A 27,671-nucleotide genomic window follows, 5' to 3' on the forward strand; every position below is an offset into this window, starting at 1 on the left:
AAACAACTCTGATGGAATAAACGATGCAAATACAGATCTTCCTCCATCCCAGCTGTCTTGGGTTGCAGTACAGGATGTGTCCAGCAATGTGAATTCTGTCCCCATCTGCTGACCCGGGTGTGGCAGTGCCCCTGATCTCCTGGCACACATTATCTGCTAATGGGCCATCTTTAAACCAGCTGGGCAATCATCTTTATCTTCCCACAGCCCATCCTCCCTCCAGGAGATATCTCCTGTTCATGGCCACTGAGTCCCAGTGCATGACTGATAAAATTCCATCATCCCACTGGGAGATGCTCCAGCCAGGGCAGGAGCCAAGCCTTTCCTACCCAGAGAAAAACTGAGATTTTGGACACCAAGGCACCTTCTTTCCACTGGATTCCAGAGGAAAGCCAGACCTTTCCACATCATCCCTGGAGCTTCAGAGGAAACTGCACCTTCTCCAGGAGCACTGCTCCAGCTGAACCACATCTGCCCCTGCAGGAGGATGCAGCCACCATTGAATGGGACTGTGCCACCACCCTGACTGACTGACAGGTGTCAGCTTGGATTCTGACTCTGGCAGGGTTTGGGATTGTTCTTTGTAATCCTGCATTTCTATTTGAATTTTCCTAGTAAAGAACTGTTATTCCTAATTCCCATATCTTTGCATGAGAGCCCCTTAATTTTAAAATTATAATAATAATTTGGAGGGAGGGGGTTTACATTCTCCATTTCAAAGAGAAGCTCCTGCCTTTATTGGCAGACACCTGTCCTCCAAACCAGGACACCAGCCCTTCCCAGGAATGCTGATCAGCTGGGAAAAGCCAGGAAAAACAACACTGGGTTTTCCATGAGACTGACAGTTCTGGTTTAGAGGTGACATCACACTCATGCCATTCGTTCTGATGGAGTTTTATTCAAAACTGCATTTTAGCTTTGGATTTCCATATTTCCAATAAACACCCCCTGATTGCATTTAATATCTCACCATAAATTTCACCCTGCAGCGAGCCCAAGTATTAAAATCAAAATGCAGCGGCAGTCCCTGAGTCACTGCCATGGAAATGACTCAGAAAAATGGGAAGGTTTTCTGTTGGGAAAAAAGGAAATCAGGGATCTCAAGATGTTCCCAAACTTCCAGTGGACCTCCAGCAGAAGGCAGGATAAGGAAATCACCTCAAGTTGGGCCAGGGGAAGGTTGGAATTGATATTAGGAAAAATTTCATAATGGAAAGGGTGATCAGGAACTGGCACAGGCTGCTCAGGGCAGTGGTGGAGTCAAATCCTTAGAAGTGCTCAAAACATGTGTGGATTGGGCACTTTAGGCCATGGTTTAATTGTGACCATGGCTGGACATGAGGATCTTAAAGGTTTTTTCCAACCTTAACAATGCCCTGAGTTAAATACTGAATTTTTCATTATTTTTTGTAGAATTTTGTAGAAATTTTTCTCCAAAGGGATCTGGAAGGTGCCTGAGTCCCACAGGTGAAGCAGAATAAAAAGGCTGGGAAGGGAGCAGCAGCCAAACCCTGAATTGTTTGCTGTTGGTTTTTATTTCATTCTAAACAAACTCAGGAGTTGTAGTAAACACAGCTCTGCTGCCCTCCCACCTCCAGAAAGCTCCAAGGTTTTACAAAATGTTCTGTAATTTCTGCCTATTTCTGGCTTCCTTTGATGTTCCAGGTGAGTGTTCCAAACTGGATTCCAAGCTCCACTTTTCACCCTGCAGAGAAATGATGACAAAAGCTCCAATTCTTGTGGTTTGCCCCCATAATGTTTCTATTTCAGTTTGAGGGGTGGAGGGATGCTCCTGCATCCCCATTTCCCACCCTGGAATGTGGAATTACAGCAGTGAGGGCAGAGCAAAGCATCCAACAAACAACGCAAGGGAAAGGCTGGGGAGGCAGGAGTGGCTTTGAAAATAACCCCTGCACCCAGTCAGGATCAAAGGAATTTCTGTTTATCCTTCCAGCTGCACAGAGCTGGCAAATATCCCTGGGGCTGCTGCTGGAAATAGCAAATGCTGTTTATGGCTGGGCCTTGTTTGTGTGTTTTACAGGTCACACTTATTTCACAGGGATCATTTTTGTTTGTTCCCTGTGCCCACACCTTCCCCTGGGACTGAGCTGCCTCCTGGGCACAGTTCCTGCCTCTCCTGCTGACCACCTGCAAGGCTCTGCTCCTCCATCCCTGCCTGGATTTCTCCACCTGTGCAAGTCCTCAGCCCTGGCCTGGCCCAGGAGTCCCTGAGGTTGTTTCTGTGCCAGAAATGGCTGGGATGGCTCGAGAGCTTTGTGCTGTTTTGGGTATGAGGATAGAAAAAAAGGACTAAAGCTGTTAGAGAGCACCCAAGAAGGGACATGGAGATGTGGAAGGATCTGGAGGAGCATCTGGGGGCATTTGGAGTGTGCAGCTGGAGCAGAGAGCTCAGGGGTCTGCAGCTCTGATCTCTGCTCCCTGGGACAGACCCAGGGCAGGGCTGGAGCTGGGCCAGGGCAGCTCAGGCTGAGCTCAGGGAAAGGTTCTTCCCTCCCCCAGAGGTGCTGGCACTGCCCAGGCTCCCCAGGGAATGGGCACTGCCAGAGCTCCAGGGATGGGCAGGGGGATTGCTGGGGGGCTGGGTTGGATCCATGATCCTGTGGGTCCTTCCAGATGAGGATATTCCATGACTTGATGATTCTATGAAAGAGCAGCAGGATAAGTTTTATCAGCTGTAAATGTGGTCACTGTGAGGACAGCTCCTTTTCTCCAAGGTGAACAACTCCAAACACCTGATGGATCAAGGCAAGGCACAGAAGCCCCAGGAATCAGAGAATCCCAGAATCCTGGGATAGTTCAGGCTGAAAAGGATCTTAAAACCCATCCAGTGCCACCTCCTGCCATGGGTAGGGTCACCTTCCACTACCCCAGGTTGCTCCAAGCCCATCCAAAATCACTGTAAATTACTTCCATTGGCAGGAATGTTCCACAAAATCCCCTTTTCCATTGGAGCTTTTGCTGGGTGGAAACAGCCACAGGCAGCCAGGGAATTTAACGACCATCCCAGGAACATCTCAGACTCCAGGAGATGGTGTTGGTTCAGTCAAGACCCTCTCATTTATCTGTGCTGCCAGTGCTGAGACCCTCAGCTCAATCCTCAGCTCAATCTTCCACAGATCTGCTGCTTCTTTCTCTCGTGCACTGACCAAAACCCAGCTTGGAGCAGTGCTGAGATCTTGGTGTGAGCTGGGTCACAGCCTGGGCTGGGGGCACATCAGTAAATCAGCTTGGAGAAGCCAACCCAGAATAACAGAGGCATTTTAAAGGGTCTGTTCTCAGTCTCAAGCCCAGCACTGGCAGGGCCATGGTGGGGCTCGTGAGCAGCCTGGGCCTGGGCCAGGCTGGGCTCAGTTTGTGTTGGCTGAGCCCTGTGGCATTCCAGAAACCCAAGCCCCCGTCCTGTCTCGAGTTCAGCCTGGCCTGGCTTGGAGCTCACAATAAACCCACACATTTGATCATGTTTATCAGGGATTTGGAGGCTCTCACAGGGAACTGGGATGCTGGAATGCTGAGCCCTGGAGAGAAAGCTCTGCCCCAGGCAGGAGATGGGCTGGCTTGGTTAGAGCCAGGCTCAGTTAGACCAGGTGTGAACCCACACTGAAACCAGCCCCGTGTCTGCCAGACACATCCTGACCATATTTGAGCTACTGCAGCTCTATTATCAAAGTCAATTAAAGCAAGAGGCCCAGGACTGATTTACTCTGCTGCAGCCACTCAACAGCCAGGAGCATTCCCCCTTATTAGCAGGAATTTAATTAGAGGGAGAATCAGAACCTTTGAAGGAGGTGGAGGAGGGGTTTTAGCAGGGTTTAGTGGGATCACACTGAGGAACCCTCCTCTGGTTTGGAAACCAAGAGCATTGCCAGCATTCCAGGTGTGGGCAGCCCCAGGTAAAGGGGTTTTGGTGCGAGGACCCTGCTCAGGGGTCCCAGAGCTGTCCCACAGCATCCCCAGCTCTGGTAAGGAATGCTCAGGGCAGGATTTCCACCCATCCCAGGCCTGGCTTGGTGAGGAATGAGAACAGCTCCAGCACCCAGCCTGGTCCTCAGGCTGTGACCAAGAGATGTGTGGAATGTTCAGTAAACAATTTGATTAAAAATTCCAAGATTTTTTTAATCTCGCCACAGAATAAAGCAGGAGGCTGGGTTGGGCTTTGCTGCAGTAATCTGGGTTTTCCTGCAAAGTTTCCTGGTTGGATTTTGAGTTGCTGTCTTGCTCTTTGGTTATACTTAAACAAGTGGCAGGTGTGGGGGCAGAAAATTGATTTTCTGATTGGAGGTTTGGAGTAGTTTGTGCTTTTGGGGGTGATTTCTGAGCAGGTTTAAAAGCACTGGAGCCACTGAGATGTCATTTGGGGCACCCTTCCAGACTCCAGGTCTGCTGTGAAGCCCAGAAAAAGTAGATAGAGCACAGCAAAATGGAATTAATCCCCTCTTGATGGGAAAATCAGCAGGAAAATACACAAGCTACATCATCCTCTTCATCCCCATTTCAGAAGTGCACATCCAGTGAAAAGAGCAGGGGTAGCACCACATTTCTTATTCATCCTCTTCAAATATTCCACTGAAGTTTGCTGTGAAATATTCCATTGAAGCCTGGTTTGTGCTGGTTCAGAGAAGAGCAGAGCAGCCCCCCTGGGCTGTGATCCAAGCTCTGCATGGGGCTGGAATGGAAACTTTATTTAAGACTGAGATAACCCCACATTTTTCACACTGTGATGTTTGAAAATAGCAGGAAATGATCCCAAAAGGGGAGCAGGTGTGGAATTCCAGGGACATCAGCAGCACCATCAGTGACATCTGCAGGGTCTGAGCTGTGCAGAGTCACTGTGAACAGACCACAGATCCTTATCACTGCTGATAAGGCAGAGAGGCAGATTTTGAGAGGAAATTGAAATGGAAATATCAGCTTTGCCTCTGCAAGCAGCACAAGCATAAGAAATGATCAAGCCAAGGTCAAAGCACCTTTTTTTGCTCACTAATTTTTTTAGAAATCATATTATTTCTTCCTTCACTCAGAAACCAGAGTCACAGTTTGGAAGCCATTAACATTTTTATTTTAATTGAAACTCATCTTCCAAGTCACATAAAAGCAGAGAAAAATGCACCCACTCAGGTATGAAATGGCAACGCTGGGCTGATATTCTGGGTTGCTGTCAATCATCACAAGCAGACAGGGTGAGAGCTGCAATTCCTGGGGGATTTTTGGCTGATCCCTTTGCTGTAGGAATTCTGGCTGGTGGAGCTGCAGGGCTGGGTTATCCCAGAGAAAATTCCTTCCCTGTTCATCCCTTAACCCCACTTCCTAAAGGTCTCAGTGCTGAGCAAGAGGTGAAACACCATGCTGGTGGCACAGAGCAAAGCTGGGCTCAGGCCAGCCCTGCACCCCACAGCAGACAAATCCCAGATTCAGGGATGGGAACCAGAGGCAGGAAAGTGCCAGAGCAGGACAAGAGTCCAGCAGGTCCCTGGGAGAAGCTGGGAATTGCTCTGGGTGAGGGGAGAGGCACCAGCAGCACCCAGAGCCACCTCTCCCCTGGACTGGGCTCAGACCTTCACAAAGGGAGGGGGGCAATCCTTGGAAGGCAGTTCCAGGGCTTCCTCATAGGATGGCAGCACAGCCTGGAAGAGATCAAAGGTTGGGGGGTCACAGGGATTCCATCAGGGACAAAGAACCACGGGGGTCTGGGGCACACAGGGCAGGAATCCAGCAGAGCTGGGTGTTGTAGGATACTACTGGGAACCAAGAAAGCAGCCCTGGGTTTCTCAGGCTTCTCAAGGACAAGACATTATAACAATTAAACACCTGCTGGATACGTGAGAGATGTGATATTTTGCAGAGAGCATGTTTTCAAAGAGGTGTTGCCTTCTCGGACCAATGAGCCTTTTCTATTCTGTATGGCACGAACTACCCTATATAAGTGCAGTGTTTCTTTAAATGAAACTTTCTTCTACTTCTCCATTACACGAGAAATTATGTTGCTTGATCCTTTTCTCTGCTCTTCCACAGCTCAAATGCAACAGCTGGGGCAGCAGGGTTGGATCCACCCTGTGCCAGTGGCACCCCCATTCCCTGTGACATTCCTGATCACCCCATTCCCTGTGACATTCCTGGACACCCCATTCCCTGGACAGTGACTGGCCCAGGGTTCCTGAATGTGTGTAATCCCAGCCTCATTCCCAAGGAAAACTGAGGAATTTAGCAGAGGGGCACAGTTTTGGCACCACGGCTGGCAAGATTGGGCTCAGCAGATTTGCCAAGATAAAATCCAACCCTCAGCATTCCCAACCCTCACCATTCCATGTCTCTCCCTCTTCCCTTCCCATCCATCCTTACAACACTGAAAATCCAAAACTCTCAGACAGAAAGCTGATTTTAAACACTTTTAGCTATGGAAACCAAAGTCCAGCTGCAACTAACCCCAAATTCCTGGATCAGGGATCACAGGGAATCCATTCCCATTTATCTGCCACGCCTGAGTTTTGCCTTCTGTGCACATTGACTTCAAGGATTTTGGCAGAAGTAAAGTTAAATGGATGTGTTGTAATTAAAAACTGATTATTAGCATTTGCTGCTGGGGATTTGAAGGGCTGGAAATTCTCCCCCATCCCAAAAAAACAGAGATAGAGATCACCAGTCTAAAGGATTCCTGTTCACGGAATAAATTCGCTTTTCCTCACCTTTCCCTCTACTTTTGAGTCCTTCTTCAGGAATCAATTCACTTTTATGCCCCTTTCCCACTGTTTTGGGTCCACTTTAGGGAGTAAATTTATTTTTCCTCACCTTTCCCACTGTTTTGGGCTCACTTTCAGGAGCAAATTCACTTTTTCTCACCTTTTCCACTGCCTGTGGCTCCACTTTCACCTCCTGCCTGCTGCTGGCTCTGATGTACTTGAAGCAGCTCAGGACACACTTGAACATGTAGGCCTGGAAAAGAGGGAAAAGGGAAGGAAAAGGGCATTTTCCCATGGCACTGCAGGGCAAAAAGGACATTTCCTCTCTTGCCACCAGCCTGGGATTTTCCTGCTCTTTTCTCTGGAGGGAGAAGTTTGGGACCATGATCCCAGGGCCTGAAATCTGAGTCTCCATCCTTCCCGAGGAATGTGATGATTCCATGAATTCAGAACTGAGGTGGGAGTGGGAATCCAGTAAATATGAAGTGTTTAAATATAAAATCCATTAAACACAACACTGAGATCATAATATCCTGAGTAGGAAAGGAAATTGTAGCCCTGATGTCATTTTTCAGAGCAGGTTACAAAGTCTGGATTCCATGAATTCAGATCACTGAGGTAGGACTGGGATCAATAATCCAGTAAAAATAAAGTAATTAAACATAAAATCCATTAAACACAACACTGGACACTTCTGAGATCACAATATCCCGAGGCAGGAAAGGAAATCATGGCTTTGATTTCTCAGCGCAGGTTACAAAGTCTGGATGCCCCAGGAAAGCACCAGAGGCAGCACAGAGATCCAAGCACTGCCCCAAAAATCCCTTCCTTCAGCAAAATCCCGTTTTGCACCTCCCTGACAGGACCTCCTGGCACCCCATGGATTTATCCATGCAATAAATGGAGCTTTTCTGAGGAAAATGGGTTGATTGAGGGGTTGTGGCCCAGGGACATAAGCAGGGTCTGTGGGACTGGCCCTGTTAAATCAATATTTTCCCTGCTCAAAGCAGCACGGCAGAGTCGTGTGCCTGGTGTTTGTGTTGGCTGGGAATGTGCCCAGGAGCAGTTGGGATTTTTGGGGAACACAGAGAGCCACAGATCCCAAAGCTGGGCTGTGCAGCTGAGCATTCCCAGGACAATGGGGGCTGTTTGTGTTGACAAGGAGCCAAAATAAAGAGAGAAAAAAATTATGAAATATCTGAGCTGAAAAAATCAATTTGAACATTCCAGAGATTGGAGGCAAATCCAAATTTTTAGCATCTTTTGGGAATATTGCAAAACCCTTCCTGCTTCCAAAGCCTCTTCATCCAGAGAGCAAAGCTGGAGCTGTCACAGCCACTGGGTAAAAACCTCCACTCAACCATGAAAAAACCCCAGTAAATCTAAAGAATAAATAAAAATCACACAGCAAAGGAATGCATTTCTTCCTGATTTTGGTTTTGAAATAAATCATACAACAAAGGACTGCATTCCTCTATTTTGGTTTTGAAATGAATAAAAATCACACAACAAAGGGCTTCATTCCCTGATTTTGGTTTTGAAATAAAATCACACAACAAAGGGCTTCATTCCCTAATTTTGGTTTTGAAATAAAATCACACAAAAAGGAATGCATTCCCCAATTTCAGTTTTGAAATAAATCAAAATCACAAGGAATTTTTTTTCCCCTTAATTTCTGCTTTCTTGTCCTTGTGCTGCTGGAGGACTTTATGGTTCCAAAGTGAGATAAAGATTGCTGGAATATTTCCCCACCTCCCATCCCAGGAATCTTCCAAGGCCAAGCTGGAGCTCCCTGGGGCAGGGGAAGCTGCTCCTGCCATGGCAGGACCCAAATCACTCCGTGGATTTGGGATCACTCGTGGGTGCAGGGCCCAGCACAGGAATTGCCCTCAATGTGCCATGGCAGCATCACCCTGCCCTTGGAAAACTTTTTCCAAGGAATTTGGAACAGCTGGTGCTGTCACCACTGCAGCCCCACAGCCCCACCCTGCCCCTGGGATATTTTTCCCAGGGAATTTTGAAGTGATTCTGCCACCACAGGTAATGCAGACCCAGCCCTGTGCTGCTCTGAGCTGGGAGGCTGCAGGGAGAGAATTCCATGGGATTTTACCCATGAAAGAGGAGAGGGATTGGCACTGGGATTAAAGGATGGGGGTCCTGATGGTTTTTTGGGGAGTTCAATAGACCAGGAGTCCTGGGGGCTTTATTATCCCACCTCAGCAAAAAAACCCATTTGAAATCCAGCATTTTGTGGGTAAGGCTGTGGAAAATTCCAATTAATCCATTTGCCAGGTCAGGGAGATTCCAGCCAGCTGGGGCTCGGGGTTATCTCCCTCCTGCCACAGACTCCATGCAAATATTAAAAGAGGTTTTAAAGCCATGCCTGCAGTGCATCCATACAAAACTCTCCCCTCCTCACTGCCTTATCTGGCCCACCTGCAGGGCTCAGATTATAAAATGGTTTCCAACTCACAAGCAGCACCTCCTGCCCAAGTACCTGGAACAGTCTGGTTTTCTTCATGGGGCTGAAGGTGAAAAATCCGCTCTCTGAGCCACTGAAGCAATAAAAGAGTAAAACCCCTCTTCAGTGGAGCTTCCTGAAGCACCAGCAGGGTTTAGCTCCTGGTTTTAATGAACTTTGGGAGTATCAGGGTGGAGAATCCTGCTCCCATCAGAGTGAGCCACTCACCCAATGGAAGATCTCACCTGCTGCTCAATAATCTCATTTATTTGGGCACATTACAGCAGAGGACTTTGCTGTGCTTGTTTTCAACCTTTTGCTCCTAGAGAGGAATGGGCAGTGATGATTTGGGGATAGAAGAGGGATTTTGCTTCATAACTCAGTCACACAGAAGCATAAAAGGAGATATTTGGATAAATAATCTCATATAATCTCCATAATCTCATTTATTTGGGCACATTACAGCAGAGGACTTTGCTGTGCTTGTTTTCAACCTTCTTCTTCTAGGGGGGAATGGGCAGTGGTGATTTGGGAATAGAAGAAGGATTTTGCTTGGGAACTCACACAGCAGAGTAAAGGCAGGGATTTAGATAAACCAGACAGAGGCACAGCTCCCCCTGTGCCCGAGGAGACCCCAACAAGGCAGATTTGGGAGAGAATAAAGGTGAATTTTCCTGGGGGAACCCAGAGCTTTTTACCTTGAAGAAGAGCACGGCCACGAAGGCGATGGTGAAGGTGATCATCACTCTGGTGTACTCCTCTGCTGGCAGCTTCTGCAGGGCTGGCAAAGAGCCCTGGGGGAAAGGGAGAAGGTGTCACCCCAAAAACCTATTCCCTCCTCCAGGGGCACCCACAGAGAGGGGTCAGGGCTCAGGCAGAATAAGGAGTGAAGGATTTTCACTGGCAGCAGGATCACAGGGATATTGTTTTCCTCCTGCTGTTTCCACTCCTTAGGCAAAGCCCTGTTTAAATGAGAACTTTTACAATTTTAATTTTCACTGGGATTTTCCTGCTCTTTTCTCTGGAGGGAGAAACTTGAAACCGTGATCCCAGGGCCTTAAATCTGTGTTTCCATCCTTCCCTGGCAATGTGATAATTCCATCTATTCATAACAACACTGGGGTGGGACTTATTAAACATGACTGTTTAATAAAGATGAAATTTGAGGCATTTTCCATGCAGGCAGCTCTGCCTGAATCACTTTGCTCTGCAATTTGCTTCCATCGGGTTGCTACAAGGAGAAACAAGGTGTATTTTTAAGGAACACAGGAGCTGTCAGTCAGGAACAGCGCTGGGGAGAACATGGAAAACCCTCCCTGCTGTCAACCTGAGCAGCTCTGGGTGTTCCAGAGAGGTCAGGGGAGCTGCAGAGCCATGGAATGGGAATTTACAGGAGATCCCAGTGTGGAAAAGAGCAGAGCTGGGCCCAGACCTACCCCACTGTCCAGAGGCTTGAGGCTGAGGTAGGTGGGCACCTCCATGTAGGAGCTGCACAGGGTGAGGATGCTCAGGCAGAAATCCAGCAGCTGCAGCGCCAGCAGGGGAGTCCTGGCGTGGCCCTGCTGAGGGGACAGGGATTGGTCACAATCACAGGAATGGGTCACTCCTGCAGATGGTTCACACTTCACACAGAGCCTGTGGTTGGTTCACACCGAGTCTAAGTCACTAAATTCCCTTAAATTCAACCCAAACTTTCCCTTCTGCTGGCCCAGAGAGTGACAAACCGCCTGTGGTTTGCTCACCCAAGCCCCACAGAAGCCTCTGGCTGGAACAGTGACAATCCCAATTTATCTCCAGCAAAACCCTCAGTCAAACCCCTCTGGCACACCCAGAGCCACCTCCCTCAGAGCCAGGAGAAAATCAACATTCCCAGAGAGGGGGAAATAGATATCCCACTGCCACTGGCTTCATTCAGCCTCCAAGGATTGGATCCTCTCTAGCCAGATAAAATCACATCTGGATTCAGGATCCTAAAAGTTTCTTCCATCTTAAACGATTCCATGACAAAGCACAGCCCAAGATAACAATCCTTTACTCCAGCCTAAATGATTTCATGGCAAACCACAGCCCAGGGTAACCATCCTTCATCACAACCTTCCAGGACCCTAAAGGTCCCAAAGGATTCCATGAAGAATTGCAGCCCAAGGTAACAATCCTTTACTGCATCCTAAATGACTCCATGACAAGCTACAGCCCAGGGTAATGATCCTTTAGTCCAGCCTAAAGGATTCAATGAAGAACCCCAGCCCAAGGTTATGATGCTTCATTCCAACCTTCCAGGACCCTAAAGGTATTTTCCAGCCTAAAGGACTCCATGGCAAACTACAGCTCAGGCTAAAGATCCTTCATTCTAACCTAAAGGATTCCCTGACAACCCACAGCCCAAGGTAATGATCATTTGTTTCAACCTTCCAGGACCCTAAAAGTCTTTTCAATACTAAAGGGTTCCATGACAAACCACAGCCCAAGATAACAACCCTTTACTCCATCCTAAATGATTCCATGGCAAACCACAGCCCAGGGTAACCATCCTTCATCCCAACCTTCCAGGACCCTAAAGGTCTTTTCCTTCCTAAATGATTCTATGCCAAACCACAGGCCCAGGTCACTGTGACTGCTTTGGGGTTTGCCCCAAGCCCAGATAAGAAGCTCTGTAAGGAACAGCTTTTCCTGGTGCTTCAGGCAGATTTCAGCCACAAGGTACTGGGATGCAAGCAAGCCTAAAATTGAGGCTTTTTGTGATCTTTGCTTGCAAAGTTCCTTCTTGGCCAGCAGAGAAAGAGACCAAGAAATCTGCACAGAGGATCTGCAGACACTTTATTTCTTCCATGAAGGGGTCTGGGCAGCAGTCCAAGTACATGAGGTGTTAAAGGGCCTTTTATAGGGTTAGGGTGCCTTAGAAAAGGGACCAATAATATCACGGATTGAAAAGCTAACCAACTACTTAAAGGTTTTTGGTAAAAAGTGACCAATCACCCAAGGGATCAAAAAAGGACCAAGTAACTCACAAAGAGATAAAACGGGGGTGAAATATTTCTAGAATATCATTCTAAGGAAGCAATTTCTTATCTAAGCATGATTTTCCAGGGAGGCCCTGTCAGGGTTTCTGCTCCTTCCACAGGTAACAATCCTTTATTACAGCCTTCCAGGACCCTAAAGGTCTTTTCCATCCTAAAGGATTCCATGAAGAATTGCAACCCAAGGTAACAATCCTTTATTCCATCCTAAATGACTCCATGACAAACCATAGCCCAGGGTGATGATGCTTCATTCCAACCTGAATGCTTCCATCAAGAACCACCCCAGGTAAGGATCCTCCATCCCATGCATTCCCCAGGAGCAGGAGGAAGGACTGTGACCCACCAGGAGCCCCCAGGAGCAGGAGGGACTGTCACCCACCCCCCAGGATCAGGAGGAGGGACTGTGACCCACCAGGAGCCCCCAGGAGCAGGAGGGACTGTCACCCACCCCCCAGGATCAGGAGGAGGGACTGTGACCCACCAGGAGCCCCCAGGAGCAGGAGGGACTGTCACCCATCCCCCAGGAGCAGGAGGGACTGTCACCCACCGTGTGGCCCAGGGAGGAGGACACGGAGATGATCACTGGCACCTGGATGTAGGAACTGAACATGGTCAGGAGGCTGAGGAGGAAATCAATGATTTGCAGAGCCAGGAAGGGGATCAGGAACCGCTCCCTCATCTGAGGAGGAAAAGCAGTGCTGTTATTTCCACCCCAAGTGGGAAATGAGAACAGCTGGCAACACCTGGAAGGGCTGAGATGGTGCTCCAAGAATTAACACTTCCTGGAATTTCTGATTTCAGTGACGACTGATCCAGATAAAACAGGGCATCAGTGCTGATATTTTTCACCCCTTTGGAAAGTTCCTATGTATTCTTACCCCGTGATATTGGCACTTCCCAGCAGAGCTGTCATTCAACTGTCCCTAAAAATCACCTCTGCAGAGGGAGAACTGGGTTATTTGGGTGGTTTAATTTGATTTATGATTTGGTTTAGTACTCAGAACTCTGCCACCCTCACATTCCTGGGCTCTCACCCCAAGGCCTGGCCATTCCTCCTCCTGAGCTGGGAAATGTTGCCCTGGTACAACAGGGCAGTGACAGTTCACTGATGGGACCTGACCTGCAGCAGAGCAAGGGGATGGGGCAAGAGAACCTCTCTAAATCATAAAATCTCCTTCATTTAACAGCAAACAGAGCCTGGATGGAAATGTTGCCAGATTTGGTAAATCTGGGAGTTTGAAGCTTTTCACAAGAACCTGAGGTTTCAAACTCTGGAAGCAGGAGATGTTTTAATCTGTCTTTTTCCCTGTGAGATTCTGGAAATTTTATCTGCCTTTTTTCCTGTGTGATTCTCTGATTCTGGGATTTTTATCTGCCTTTTTCCCTGGGAGATTCTGGATTTTTTATCTGCTGTTTTTTTCCCTTTGTTATTCTGGGATTCTGGGATTTTTATCTCCCTTTTTTCCTGTATGATTCTGTTATTCTGGGATTTTTATCTGCCTTTATTCCCTGTGCGATTCTGGAATTTTTATCTGCTGGTTTTTTTCCCTTTGTGATTCTCTGATTCTGGGATTTTTATCTGCTATTTTTTACCCATTGTGATTCTGTGATTCTGAGATATTATCTGACTTTTTTCCTGTGTGGTTTTGTGATTCAGGGATTTCTTTTTGCCTTTTTTCCCCAGTGTGATTTTGGGATTCTGGGATATTTATTTGCCTTTTAACCCATGTGATTCTGGGATTTTATCCTTCTTTTTTCCTGTGTGATTCTGTGATTCTTGGATTTTTGTCTGCCCTTTTCCCTGAGTGATTCTGTGATTCTGGGGGATTTCCTGCTGTTTTTGATGATAATTCCAATGAGCACCATCCAAACCCTGAATGCCATTTATGAGGAACATACCTTGATGACCCCGAACAGGAGGTGGAAGCTGATGATAAACAACATGAGGATCAGCAGGAAACTGGTGGTGATATCAGCTGAAAAGGATAAAAATGATAAAAAGAATCACCACATCACCAAAAGATGTCCCAACTCCATCACACCCCTAAGGGAGACTCAGCCTGGCACCAAGAATTGTGTCTGTGGAGGAATTAATGCCATACAGCTGGAATTAACCCTCTTTTCCCTTTTTACACCCATTTTTCATCTCTTTGAAATCCCTGTATCCACCAGGCCATGCAGGTTGTGAGCTCCAGGGAACCAAGGCCTGAAATGTTAAACATCCCAAGCTACAAAAGGAGGTGTTAAAAAAACCCCACAGGGCTTTTGGCTCACAGCTCTGAGTTGGAAATTATTTTATTTAGAGACTGAAAGGCAGATAAAGGAACCAGCAGTGAAATGCTGGAGGATCTTCAGAATCCCTCAGGGAGGAGCAGGAATTTTAACCCTCACCAGTGGTGAGGCCAGGGAGGGTCAGGGGATCTCCCCCCAAATCTGCAGCTGTGGGATGCAAGGGACACCTCCAAAATACAACATGAGGGGCTTCAGGGTGATTTTTGGCAGCTGCTTTGGGTGCAGAGAGTGTGTTTTATATCCATGGAGCTCCTGCTCAACCTTTGCCTGGAAGCAATTTTCCCTCCTGACAGCACAGCCTGCCCTGCTGCTCATTCACCTCTCCAGAGGCAAAACTCTGCTGCTTTTCTTTTTATTTAAATCTGCCTCTGCACAGCCTTTGCCAGAGCCTCCTCCAACTCCCTTCCTCTGTTTCACCTGAGTTTAAAACAGCACTGGCCAGTGTGGGTTCTTCAATTCCTAAATGCTTCAAGAAAGGGTTTCATTCTGTCAGAAAAATGCCAAAGTTTTAATTTTTCTGTCATTTTTTTAAAGCAGCTGATCCTCCCCACAGGTGCACAGGACTGGTGATCCTTGGAGGTCACTTCCAGCTGAAGATATTCCATGCAACCCTGAATAAAATCCAGTGCCTAACTCTGTTTTATTCATCACTCTCCCTTTTCATATCATTCTTTTCATAAAGAACTATGGGAATTGTGCCTGTAGAATCCCTGTCATATTCCAGCTGCTCTGAAATCCTTTGCTGCTCCATATCACCCCTTTATATCCAGGAAAATTCATCTCCTTCTCCCCCAGCTCAGAGTGTTCACTGGAACTTTGGTCCCCCTTTGGTGAGAGAAGATTTCAGGTCTTGGGCAGACCCCAAATCATCCTTTATTCTCTTTTTAGAAGTGGATATTATTAATTCCAGTGAATATTTCTTTTTTTTTTTTTTTTAATTTTTATTTTGCCAAGAGGATAAAATCATTCCAAGAGAAGTCAAGGCAGAGAAACCTGTCTCTGTTTTTCAGGCAGGTGACCCCAACACTGATAACTGTCAGAGCTTTATCAGAATTGGGGCATTTGCTGTGTTTAGGGGGAAATGCAAAGATTCCCCCCAGGGCAAAGGGACACAAATCTACCCCCAGCTCAAGAAAGGACTAAAAATGTCACTGAGAAGTGCTGGAACAATTCCAGGTTTGTTGAAGATCTTCCTGAGCCACATGTGGGCAGGTGGCAGCAGCAGTGCCTCCCTCTGCTGACAGAGTTCATTTAAATGCAATTTAAATTCATTTCAATTGATAGGAAAGTGATCTTCAATTCCCCTGCTGTCTCCTCTTGAAATCTCCTCCAGAAATGAGCTTTGCTGATGGGAAACCTTCAGTGTGGAAAGAAGTTCTGCCCAGCGCTTCCTTCCCCCAGCCCTTTTCTTTCCTCAGGCTTGGGGGAAAACCCTCTGGGGAGGCTGAAACCAAGGAGCCAAAAAAAGCTGATCTGAGGGGGAAAGGAGGGGTGGGATACAGGGAATGATCCAAATTATCCACTCACCCTGCACCAGGAAAGGAGGGCTGTGATGGTGCAAAGCAAGGGAACAGCTTTTCCTCATAACCTGACAAAACCCCAAGGCAGGAGCTGCTCCTCCTCAGCTCGTGGGAATTGAGAGGCAGAGGAAGAAGGAATCTCTGCAAACAGTGAAGAGAGAACCCCCAAACTCAGCAAACCCCGAGGGAGAGCCAGAGGGAGAGGGAAAAGGGCTCTGCCTTTAGACAAAGTCAGGAACACACGGGGCAGCTCCCTCCAAGGGCAGTGCTGCTGCTTCCCTGCTGCCGGGGAGGGAGAGCTGGAATTCCACGGCAGAACAACAACCCACCCTCGAGAGGCAGGGGAGTGGAACCAAGGCTGGGATGTGGCACACCAAGAGCCACAGATTAACAAGGAACAGCCTAAACCCCTAAACAGAGCCTAACAAAGGAGCCAGACTCAGCCTTTGTGGGACCAGCCCTGAAGGAACCAATCCCAATCCCAATCCCAATCCCAATCCCAATCTCACTAAAAGCTCAAACTCCCAAAGCCTTTTCCCTAAAGGTACCAATCCCATTAAAACTCAAATTCCCAAAGCCTTTTCCCTAAAGGTACCAATCCCATTAAAATTCAAATTCCCAAAGCCTTTTCTCTAAAGACACCAATCCCATTAAAACTCAAATTCCCAAAACCTTTTCCCTAAAGGAGCCAATCCCATTAAAACTCAAATTCCCAAAGCCTTTTCCCTAAAGGAGCCAATCCCATTAAAACCCAAATTCCCGAAGCATTTTCCCTAAAGGAGCCAATCCTAATTCCATTAAAAACCAAACTCCAAAAGCCTTTTCCCTAAAGGAGCCAATCCCATTAAAACCCAAATTCCCAAAGCCTTTTCCCTGAAGAAGCCAATTCCATTAAAACCCAAATTCCCAAAGCTTTTTCCCTAAAGGAGCCAATCCCATTAAAAGCCAAATTCCCAAAGCCTTTTCCCTGAAGAAGCCAATCCCATTAAAACCCAAATTCCCAAAACCTTTTCCCCTGGGTTTTGCCCAGCACCAGCACTCAGGAGTTTGCCCAGAGAGGATTTTTCTCCTCTTTTTCCAGGATTTTCTGGGATAAGGCACAAGTACATTTTCCTGCCTCTCTCTCTCCATGGGCTCCTGCTCCAGCTCTCTGGCAGGATCCCTAATTAATTGGGAAGTGGCCATTGCCAGCTAATTGCCCAGCTGGATTTTCCAAGCAGAACCTGGATCAAAATTCTGCAAACAAAACAACAAAGAAACAAAATCCCCACAACCCCACAAACACAAAGGGATGGAAAGAAAAGGAAAACCAAGGAAAAACAACTTCCCTGGAGCTGGCTGCCTCCTGTTTGTCCCCATGAAACAGAGCCAGCCTCCCTGCTGGGGGCAGGAATGGGGTGGTGCCATGGGCAAAATACAAAAAACACACACAAAAAAACCCCCAAACCAGCCCCAACCTCCCCAAACAAACAAAATTAAAAACCACAAATAAACAAAAAGCCAAACAAACAAAACTCAAACAAAAACCCAAATGAAAAACCCAAGCAAACAAGACTCCAAACCAACTAACAAAAAACCAAGCAAAAAACAAAATAAAAAAAAATCCTAAAAAAACAAAACTCCCAAAGCCCCAAACCAACAAACAAAAAACCCGAATAACAGAACCAAAAATCCCAAACAAGCAAAAACCCTGATGATCAAAATCCCCAAAAAACTAAAACCCCAAGCAAACAAAAGCAACCAAATATGAACAGCCAAAACAAGACTCCAAACCAAAAAACTAAAAACCCCCAAAAAACTAAACAAAAAATCCTAAACAACAAAAATCCCAAAGCCCCAAACCAACAAACAAAAAACCCAAAAAACAGAACTGAAAAACTCAAACAACTCAAAAACTCAACAAAATCCCAAATAAACAAACAAAAAGCAACCAACCAAAACCAAACCACCTGAATCAACAAACAAAACTCCCAAACCAACAAACAACAACAAAAATAACAAAAAAACCCCACCCAAAAAATTAACAAAATAAGAAGAATCCACAAAAAAACAAAAAAAACAAAACAAACAAAAAAAAAACCAACAGAAAAACCAACCCAGACCAAAAAAAACAACCCAAACATCTCCCACAAATCAGCAAAACAACCGAACACTGAAAGAGGAAGGAAACCCTTGAGGTCACACTTGCATCAAGTTCTTCAATTCCCATCAAAAATTGAAAGTGTAAACATGTTTTACATGGATGGATGGATGGATGGATGGATGGATGGATGAATGATGGATGGATGGATGGATGGATGGATGGATGGATAGATGGATGATGGATGGATGGATGGATGATGGATGGATGGATGATGGATGGATGATGGATGATGGATGGATGGATGGATGGATGGATGGATGGATGGATGGATGGATGGATGGATAGATGGATGATGGATGGATGGATGGATGATGGATGGATGGTGGATGGATGGATGGATGGATGGATGGATGGATGGATGGATGGATGGATGATGGATGGATGATGATGGATGGATGGATGGATGGATGGATGGATGGATGGATGGATGATGGATGGATGGATGATGGATGGATGGATGATGATGGATGATGGATGGATGGATGGATGGATGGATGGATGGATGGATGGATGGATGGATGGATGGATGGATGTTCCCCATTTCCTTGTGCTGATCCCTGACTCTGAAGACTGCTGTGTTATTCCCTCCTTGGCTATTCCCTGCTGGGTTATTTCCTGGCAAAGCTCTGCAGGAAGGGGTTTGTACCCTGTGCTGGGGGCTGGGCTGAACAGAGCAGTCTCCAACCCCCCATGGGAATATTTGGGAATATTGCTCCATGGGAAACACAGGAACCATTACACTGCCCCTTGCTCAGGTTCCTATCAGCAGGACTCACACAAATTCCCATTTTTTACTCACTGCTGATGCCCTTTCCCTTGGAGCTGGGTGATTAAATTCCCTTCCAACCCAGACATTCCATGATTCTCTTGGATGAACCAAACCTTTGAGTGTTGATGTCAAACAGTCCTGGGGGATCCCAGTGGTGCCTCCTTCCTTGGAAACACATGAAGCCAGCTTTTCTAACTTCACCAGGCAGTGCCTATTCCTGGTTTGGTGCTTTTCCTTACTGCTGACTCCTATTCTGGGGACAGGAGAGCTTGGAATGTGCAGGAATCCATACTCAGCCTCCTTTTCTTCCATGTACAGGGAATTTTCAGCCCAGGAAAAGCCTCTCTGGAAAAGCAGGGAACAGCAATTCCTGGCTGCTAGGGGTTGTGTTTTCCTCTCTGTGGGCATAGACAGGCCAGGGAGGGGCCTGGGTTCCTTTTTTTGCTCCCAGGTTTATCTCAGCTTGTGGTTTTACTCAGAAAATGACTCAAGAAAGGAAAACCCCCTGCACTTGTTTCCAAACAGCTCCTGCAGAACATCCTGGTTGGGCAATGTTTGGGGAGTTGTTTATTTTATATGGCACCTCGTCAGACAGCTCCAGGTCCCTGCAAGGATCAGAGCTGGATCTTTCCGGAGGAATTCAATCCTTTGGGAATTCTGAGCTGTGGGACAGCTTGGCTGCCTCTTCCAGCCACCAGTGTCCTGGAAAAATACACCAGGGACTGGGAAAATCTGGGAATGGGGTCACAAGGGGAGGGGGGTGGGGTGGCTCTGTGCTGTTGAAAGACAGGAGATCTGTGGGAATGCCTCCATGAGAATGGCTCCATGGGAATGGTTAATTGGGAATGGTTAATTGGGAATGATTCCACAGGGATGGTTCTGTGGGAATGGTTCAATGGAAATGGCTCCATGGGAATGGTTCAATGGAAATGGCTCCATTGCAATGGTTCCATGGGAATGGTTAATTGGGAATGGTTAATTGGGAATTGTTCCATGGGAATGGTTGATTGGGAATGGCTCCATGGGAATGGTTCTATGGGAATGGCTCCATGGGAATGGCTCCATGGGAATGGTTAATTTGGAATGGTCCCATGGGAATGGCTCCATGAAATGGTTAATTTGGAATGGTCCCATGGGAATGGCTCCATGGGAATGGCTCCATGGGAATGGTCCCATGGGAATGGCTCCATGAAATGGTTAATTTGGAATGGTCCCATAGGAATGGCTCCATGGGAATGGCTCTGAGGGAATGGCTCCATGGAAATGGTTCTATGGGAATGGCTCCATGGGAATGGTTCCATGGAAATAGTTGATTTGGAATCATCCCATGGGAATGGCTCTATGGGAATGCTTTCAAGGGAATGGTTCCATGGCATGCTGGGGTGTTGCTATGTTGGTGGAGTGTCCCAAACATCCATGGGGTCAGTGTGGGGTGGGATTTGTCCCCTCTGTCCATTTAGGAGTTCTCGGACACTTCAGTGTTTCCCTGGAAATGCCCAGAACATGAAGGAAGTCAGGAGTGCGTGTGAGGCTGGAATGATCCACAGCTGGGTAAAAGGGAGAAGAAGGAAAAGCAGGATTGCTAGGGGAATCCACAATCCACAGGAGGTTGCAGAGGGAGCTGAAGGACTCTGCAGGTGCAGCAGAGTTTGGGCTGATCACCTGAAATAAAAACTTCTCTGGGCTCCACATTGATCTCCAACACAGCCTTGGCCTAAAGCAAGTCCCAAACAGAGCCTAAATTCCTTCCTGAGCTTCCTGATTCTGCATCCACCCAGAATTCCAAGTTCTTTGATGGAAAAGGCAGAGGGAGCAATGCAGGACTGAGGGATCCCTCCCTGCCCCACAGCTGCTTCCCAGCACCCACCAATTCTGTAGTAATCCTTGTCCAGGTCTTTGCAGAAGCCTTTCCCATTGGCCACCTCCAGGGAATACTCGATCAGCAGCAGGACACTCATCACCTGGAGAGCAAAGCAAAAGACACAATTCAGGGGCCTTGGGCCAAATTCCCAACAGTGAATTTATTTCCAGGGAACACTGGATGGATGAGTCTCCAAGTGAGCCAAACACAAAGGGTTAAATCCCAGGAAATTTTGAGGCAACAGTTATCAGTTTATTAATATTTTGGATTTAACTGCCAGGAGGAGGATGGAGAAATGACAAAGGCAGTGAGTTTTGTTTCAATGGTTTTTATCCTGGTTTTATGTTTTGAAATTGCCTTCTCCAGAGTTGAGGGAAATGCAATACCAGTATTCCAAAGACTAAAAAGAAACACAAAAAAATTCAAGATCTCCCTGTAAGTGAAACTGTGCCACTCCAATGACAAAACCATCACCTTCCTTCTTTTATTATTTGAGGAAAACCTCCAAATATTCTTTTTTTCACATTGAACTGCAATGATTTCCCCAAGTTTTCCGACTGGACCACCAAAGCCCAGCCTGCAAGGTCCATTCAGTTCTGAGTTTAACAAGCAGGGGGTGGAGGGAGGTGCAGGGCTGTGGGCTCAGTCCTGGCCCAGAACTTCTGCACTCAGCCAGCGATGAGGCTCAGTGAAAAGTCCATGTCTGAGCCCAGCTCAGGAGATCTCCATGGAATCAGGGAATCACAGTAAGGATGGAATGTGCTGGGTTATTCCCTGTTGCCATCCTGGGAAAGCTCTGCAGGAAGGGGTTTGCACCCTGCACTGGTGAGCAGAGCAGCTCCAACCCACCCACGGGAATATTTGGGAATATGGGAAATGTGGGAACCATTGCCCACATTCGGAAGGGATTTTTCCCGTGGGTTGGAAGGAATTGGAAAGCTCATCCCATCCCATCCCATCCCATCCCATCCCATCCCATCCCATCCCATCCCATCCCATCCCATCCCACCCCTGCCGTGGCAGGGACACTTCCACTGTCCCAGCTGCTCCCAGCTCATCCAGCCTGGCCTTGGGCACTTGCAGGGATCCAGGGGCAGCCACAGCTGCTCTGGGAATTCCATCCCTAAATGTGTCCCTCTGTGTGTCCCTGGGTGTCCCCCTGTGTCCCTGGGGGTGTCCCTGTCTGTCTGTCTGTCTGTCTGTCCCTGTGTGCAGGAGGCTCAGAGCAGCCCCAGGCTCTGCTCAGGGCCCAGCAGTGGCACCAGGGGCAGGGGCTGAGCCAGGAGCTGCCCCTGCACAGGGGGCAGAGCCCAGAGAGGGGCTGGAGTCTCCTCCTGGAGCATTGCAGAGGCACCAGCACACACTGCTGTGCCTGAGCCCTGGGATGGCCCTGCTGGAGCAGGGAGTGGCACCTGTCACCCTCTGGGGTCCTGCAGCTGCCCTGCCCTGTGACCCTGAGCCCTCTGCCCGCCGTGGTGCAGAAGCCAGGCCCTATCTGCTGCCCACATCAGCCCCAGCTGGGGCTGAGCTCAGACAGCTCTTGCCCCAGAGCTGCACCAGCCTTCCCTTGCAGCAGGGCCCGAGGGGAGGAAGCGGCGCCGCTGCGGTCGGGGCTCGTGTCTGCAAACTGGGGGTGCTGGAAACAGCCCAGACCCGGCTGTGCACGGGCTGGGGCTGGGAAGAGCAGGGTTCTGTATTTTCAGAGGGATCCAGACAGGGTTTGGGCACTGGGGATGCCCTGCCAGGGGTGCTGAGCTGCCCTTGCAAAGGAGCTGTGGGAGGGAAGGCTCTGCCTTGCCCCAGAAGGGGGAAGCAAGACTGGGAGGTGGCAGGAGCTGAGCACAGCCCCTCCCTCTGCCTCTGTGCTGCCTGCAGAGGACCTAGAAATAATCTGAAACCAAATTCATCAACTTTCTGAGCCCCCAGCTGCAGCTTCCAGAAGAGCTGTAGCACTCCCAGAGCGAGCACCCAAGCCACACTGGCTGGTACCCCCCGTCCCACCCTATCCTCTGAATTTAAAATTCTCTCCCGAGTCTGAATGAGGAGGAAGGATGTGTCAGGCTTTCCCTGGGCCTGTCTGATAGCTTGTTCAAGAGCCACTCTGCTGTCTTCCCTTTTTTTCCATGAAGTGAATGAACTCTGCAATTTGCTCATGAGCTGGCAGGGAAAGGAGGAATATCCAGATCTCATTACACGAGGACACGACAAAGTTAACACGAGTTCAGCTTAATGGAACAGCATTTCAGCTCCCAGGGCAGCTCTGGAGCCTGTCAAGGATGAAATTGCATCGATCCAAAGTGTCTTTACCTCTGCTGGTGCCCCTTGGGAGGAGAGGGATTGCTTAATGAAGACACATGGAGATCACACCTGACTGCAAGGTGGCTGAGAGGTTTCGTGTTCAAGCTCCCAGACAGGTTTTGCTTCCTTTATTTCTGCTGTTGGTCCAACCCCTCAATTGCCAGCATGGGAAATATGGGCAGAAATTGCTTTTTCAGGTTTCACTTAAAAGGATGCCTGAGCAAAATGGATGAGCTGGGCCCTAGGTATCAGTTTTGTTCTCAAAGAGGAGTAGATGAGAGCAGGACAGCAAACCCCACATTCCCCCATCCCACCCTGCAGATCCAGAGGCTGAAGTTCAGCATGAGGCACCCTCTGATATCTGTCAGAGAAAAAGGGGGCCCTGGTTTCCTTGCTGGTGTGGAAATGAGCCACACAACCCAGACCAAGCACAGTCACTCTAGATAAGAACAGGGCAGGAAACCCCAGCCCAGCCTGAGAGATGCAGGGCACTTCTAAGGCAAATGTTGCTTTTAAACTTTCCATTTTGTGTAGAAAGAAAGAAGCACTGAGCTGTGAGCAGATAGGGACCCCCAGGCCTTCCCCTTGGCAGGGAGAGGCAGGCAGCAGCAGCAGGAACCTCTGCACTTCTGCATGTCTGCACCTCTGCACTTCTGCATGTCTGCACCTCTGCATGTCTGCACCTCTGCACCACTGCATGTCTGCACCTCTGCATCTCTGCACCACTGCACCTCTGCACCACTGCATGTCTGCACCTCTGCACCTCTGCACCTCTGCACCACTGCATGTCTGCACCTGTGCATCTCTGCATCTCTGCACCACTGCACCTCTGCATCCCTGCACCACTGCACCACTGCATGTCTGCACCTCTGCATCCCTGCACCTCTGCATCTCTGCACCTCTGCATCTCTGCATCCCTGCACCTCTGCATCTCTGCACCACCGCACCTCTTCACCACTACATGTCTGCATCTCTGCACCTCTGCATCCCTGCACCTCTGCACCTCTTTACCACTGCACCTCTTTACCACTGCACCTCTGCATGTCTACACCTCTGCACCTCTGCATCTCTGCACCCCTGCACCTCTGCACCTCTGCATCTCTGCACCTCTGCACCTCTGCATCTCTGCACCTCTGCACCTCTGCATCTCTGCACCACTGCCTTTGGCATGCTGGGATGTGGAGCCTTCCTTGTTCCTGCAGGGGATGCACATCCAAGGGGAGGAACCCTCTGCAGAGGATGTGGTGCCTGCCCTGAACTCCTCAGTTGCTCCCACTGCAGATCCATCCCTCAGCTCCAGCAGAAACCAAAAACTTCCCATTACAGGCAGAAAAATACCCAGTTCCCTTTGCCTTTGCAATGCCACAGCACGAGAAAGGCAGGTTTATAATAGAGGATTTCACTTCCAGGTACTCAATTCCCAGCCCCTCTCCAGCCCTTCCTCCCTTGTCTCCTACAGCTGGAACTTTTGGAGCAGTCCCCTCATCTTTTTTCCCCCTGTCTGTGAAAGGAACTTCACATTTCTTGTGGAAGAAATTTCAGCTGGAGCTGGGCCACAGCAGCTCAGGCTGGAGCTCAGGGAAAGGTTCTTCCCTCCCCCAGAGGTGCTGGCACTTCCCAGGCTCCCCAGGGAATGGGCACAGCCCCGAGGCTGCCAGAGCTCCAGGGATGGGCAGGGGGATTGCTGGGGGGCAGGGTAGGGACAGGGGTGAGACTTGAGGATCCTTGGGGGTCCCTTCCAGCTCAGGACATTGTGATTCCATGATAGGCTGAAATAATGTAGGACTGAGATAAATCCAGTCACTAAATCAAGGCAGATGAATTGTCTTGAAAGCAGAATCTGACACACAGAGCCCCCATTCCCTGGGGAGAACCCTGCTGCAGCTGCAGTGGGGTTAAACTGCTCTTAGAGGTCATGTTGTACCTTTTATTTTATGAAATATTTGCAGATTGACTGAGCTCCAGGTGATTTATCATCGTGCTTGTGGCCCTGGTGTGAGGCTGCTCCTTCTCAGTTTCCCAGCAGGGGTTTCTGCAGGGGGAGCCTGGAGCCATGGGGAGCAGGGGGCACTGGGGACGGGTGGCTCTGGGGGGTTCTGACACAAGGAGGGGACACCCAGCACAAAGAGCACTCCACAAAAACACTGCCCTGTCAGAGCTTCTCCTTTTCTCTCTTGAATTTCCAGGTGGCTCTTGTGGCAACTGAAGATGAAGTGAGGAGCACTTTGAGTTCTCATTTGGTTTCCTTTCACAACATTTCATCTTCTCCTGCCACCTCCTTGGCTGTGCTGTTCCAGGAGAAGCAGCCCAGGCTCTGTGGGACCCCTGGGTCATCCCCAGCCTGCTGAGAGCTCAATGAATCCCACTCTGGGCTCACCTGAGTCATGTCCAGAGGTGAGGACAGGACCTGGGAGGTTCCAGAGGTGAATTTCAGCTCTGTGAGCTACAGAGCTGTCACAGAGAGGAGCTGGAGTGCAGCTGAGGCCAGTCAAGGTGCAGACACTGCTTCCCAAGGCTCCTCTGGCTCCAATCAAGGACCAGCAGGAAAGGAATTCTGTGCCTGCAGACAACTCTCCAGCCCTGATCTTGAATCTGTCTGTCAAATACCTTGGAGCCTGTTCATGGCTGGAGGAGCTGATGAGCAGAACAAATTCCCCAGTGCTGTCTCTGAAAGTCACCTGCAGGTCACCTCCCTGCACCCAGTGGAGGTGTGCTGATCACCCTCATCCTCTCCTCATTCCCCTCCTTCTCCTTCCCTGTCTGTTCCAGAGTGCCCAGAATTTATTCCAGCTGTCTCAGCAGCAAGGCAGAGCTGATTTATGGGAGGAGAAGACTTTGCCACAGAGCCTGGGATGGCACTGTTCTCACCCAGCACAGCTGGGATTCATCCCTGGCACCTGCAGCAGGAATTTATCTGATCCAACCCCCAGCACTGATGGAGCAAATCAGCCACAGTGTAAATCCCCTTCTCCCTTTCCTTCCCCCTGCCCAGCTGCAGCTGCACCATCAAAAGGGAGAGAAGAGGCAGGGGGGAAATGGTTGGTATTGTGTGATATCCCTTAAAGAAGTAAGACAAGACCTATCCAAAAATTACCCTGTTTTCCAAGGGCAAAAGGGATGGTGCAGCTCCTGCTGCACCAGGGAAGGGAGGGGACCTTGGAATGTCCTTTCCGTGCCACAGCTGCTGATCCCATGGGATTTCTGCAGGCTGCAGGTCCCCAGCCCCTCCTCTGCTGTCCAAGGAACCTGCCAGAGCCCCATTATCACCCTAAACCCTGACTCTGCACACCCAGAGCTGTGGGGGACCTTGGAAAGTCCTTCCCGTGCCATAACTGCTGATCCCATAGGATTTCTGCAGGCTGCAGGTCCCCAGCCCCACCTCTGCTGTCCAAGGAACCTGTCAGAGCCCCTGACACCCTAAACCCTGACTGTGCACAGGAATTATTTTAATAACCCAGCCATGCAAGAAACCACATCCTCAGGCCAGCTGAAAGCACCTAAAGCTCCTCAGTGCAGCCAGGAGCGTGGGAGAGAGGCACCTCCAGGCTCTCCTGCTCTGCCATCCCTGCCCCAAACAGCTTCTCTGGCTGCCTGGGAGCTGGACATGGCCATGTCAATGGGAACCAAAAGAGAAACAGAGGAGGCAGCTCCCAAACCCCTGCAGTGCCCCAGCCCCCCATGCCAGTGCCAGTGCTGCCCATGCCCACCAGCAGGCTCGGGATGCACTCGGGTACGAGCTCCTGCACTGAGCAGAAAAACGGGAAACACAGCGACTTTCCCTGAGCTCCAATTGGCAGAGCCAGGAAAAAAATTCTTCAAGACTCCTCCCAGTAGAGCGAATTCCTCTTCTCCCTGTCCCCCACCACTTTTTGTACATCCCTCTTCACTCGCTGGGTTTTCCTCTTGGGGACAGAGAACATTCCAGGATCAGGGAACCCTGTGAGCCACAACAGTGTCTCCTGGAGAGGTTCCACCTCTGGTTTCCTCTCTCCCTGCTCCTGTCCCCTCCCAGGCCCAGGACTCACCATGTGGAAGATCCCCAGGGCCACTGTTGCTGTCTTGATGTTGAAGCAGCAGCATTTGGGGGGCTCAGGGGGGGTTTGGGGGGTCATTTTGGGTCCCTCTGAGCACTCCCGAGTTAATGAGGCCGAATTTGCAGCCGCCCCACGGAAAGCGAAGCGAGAGCAGCTCGGCTTCCTTCCTGCTCTCTGAATGTGTGAAGTCATCTACAGAGTCACATGAGGCCTTTGGGTTTCTCAATCACAAAGAAAGCAGAACTGGGGGGTTTTTAGAGCACATCCAGCGGGGAAAGCGCAGCCCCAGCACTGCTCAGGTGTCCAGCACGGGCTGTCAGGAGAGCAGCAGCAGGACGTGGCTTTGCCCCACAAAAATCCTCAGGAACAAAAGCAGGGCCCAGGAATTTCACCTCCAACTCACCCTGCTTTTTCAGCAGAGCATCCAAGTTCCTCCCTTTGGACCTGCCAGCCAAGGCACCGTTCCCTGGAATTCTCCTGGGAGCTGCTGCAGCCCTGGGCTCTGTGAGGAGGAGGAGGGCAGAGGCTGCTGATGGCTCCTTGGGGCATCCTAAAAACAGAGGCTGGACAAAAGTAAG

At 49.1% G+C, this 27,671-nt stretch overlaps 1 protein-coding gene across 2 annotated transcripts; it reads right to left on the bottom strand.

Annotated features, from left to right (window-relative positions):
• Positions 1 to 5,054: 5,054 nt before the first annotated feature.
• On the bottom strand, positions 5,055 to 27,274 carry LAPTM5 (lysosomal protein transmembrane 5). Of its 2 annotated transcripts, none has more exons than XM_079325835.1 (8): positions 27,085 to 27,274; positions 20,768 to 20,861; positions 14,076 to 14,152; positions 12,724 to 12,855; positions 10,593 to 10,715; positions 9,855 to 9,950; positions 6,856 to 6,948; positions 5,055 to 5,642 (listed from the first exon to the last, which is right to left on the bottom strand). In XM_079325835.1, exons 1-8 carry the CDS (start codon positions 27,169 to 27,171, stop codon positions 5,568 to 5,570), a joined length of 777 nt encoding a protein of 258 aa, XP_079181961.1. In that variant the 5' UTR covers positions 27,172 to 27,274; the 3' UTR covers positions 5,055 to 5,567. The 2 variants fall into 2 exon arrangements, with proteins under 2 accessions (XP_079181961.1, XP_079181960.1); XM_079325834.1 differs by having other exon boundaries at positions 10,593 to 10,718.
• Between the last annotated feature and the right edge of the window lie 397 nt (positions 27,275 to 27,671).

The sequence above is a fragment of the Erithacus rubecula genome (assembly GCF_903797595.1).
Source record: "Erithacus rubecula genome assembly, chromosome: 23".
NCBI classification, from domain to species: domain Eukaryota; kingdom Metazoa; phylum Chordata; class Aves; order Passeriformes; family Muscicapidae; genus Erithacus; species Erithacus rubecula.

What these genes read in the sequence shown, in the direction of transcription:
- LAPTM5 (XM_079325834.1), bottom strand. Translation starts at nt 27,171, where the DNA reads ATGACCCCCCAAACCCCCCCTGAGCCCCCCAAATGCTGCTGCTTCAAC. An exon ending in CAAGGATTACTACAGAATTG is followed by an intron (nt 14,153 to 20,767) that starts GTGGGTGCTGGG and finishes TATCCTTTTCAG; the next exon opens with CTGATATCACCACCAGTTTC. An exon ending in TGGCCGTGCTCTTCTTCAAG is followed by an intron (nt 6,949 to 9,854) that starts GTAAAAAGCTCT and finishes CCTCTTTTCCAG; the next exon opens with GCCTACATGTTCAAGTGTGT.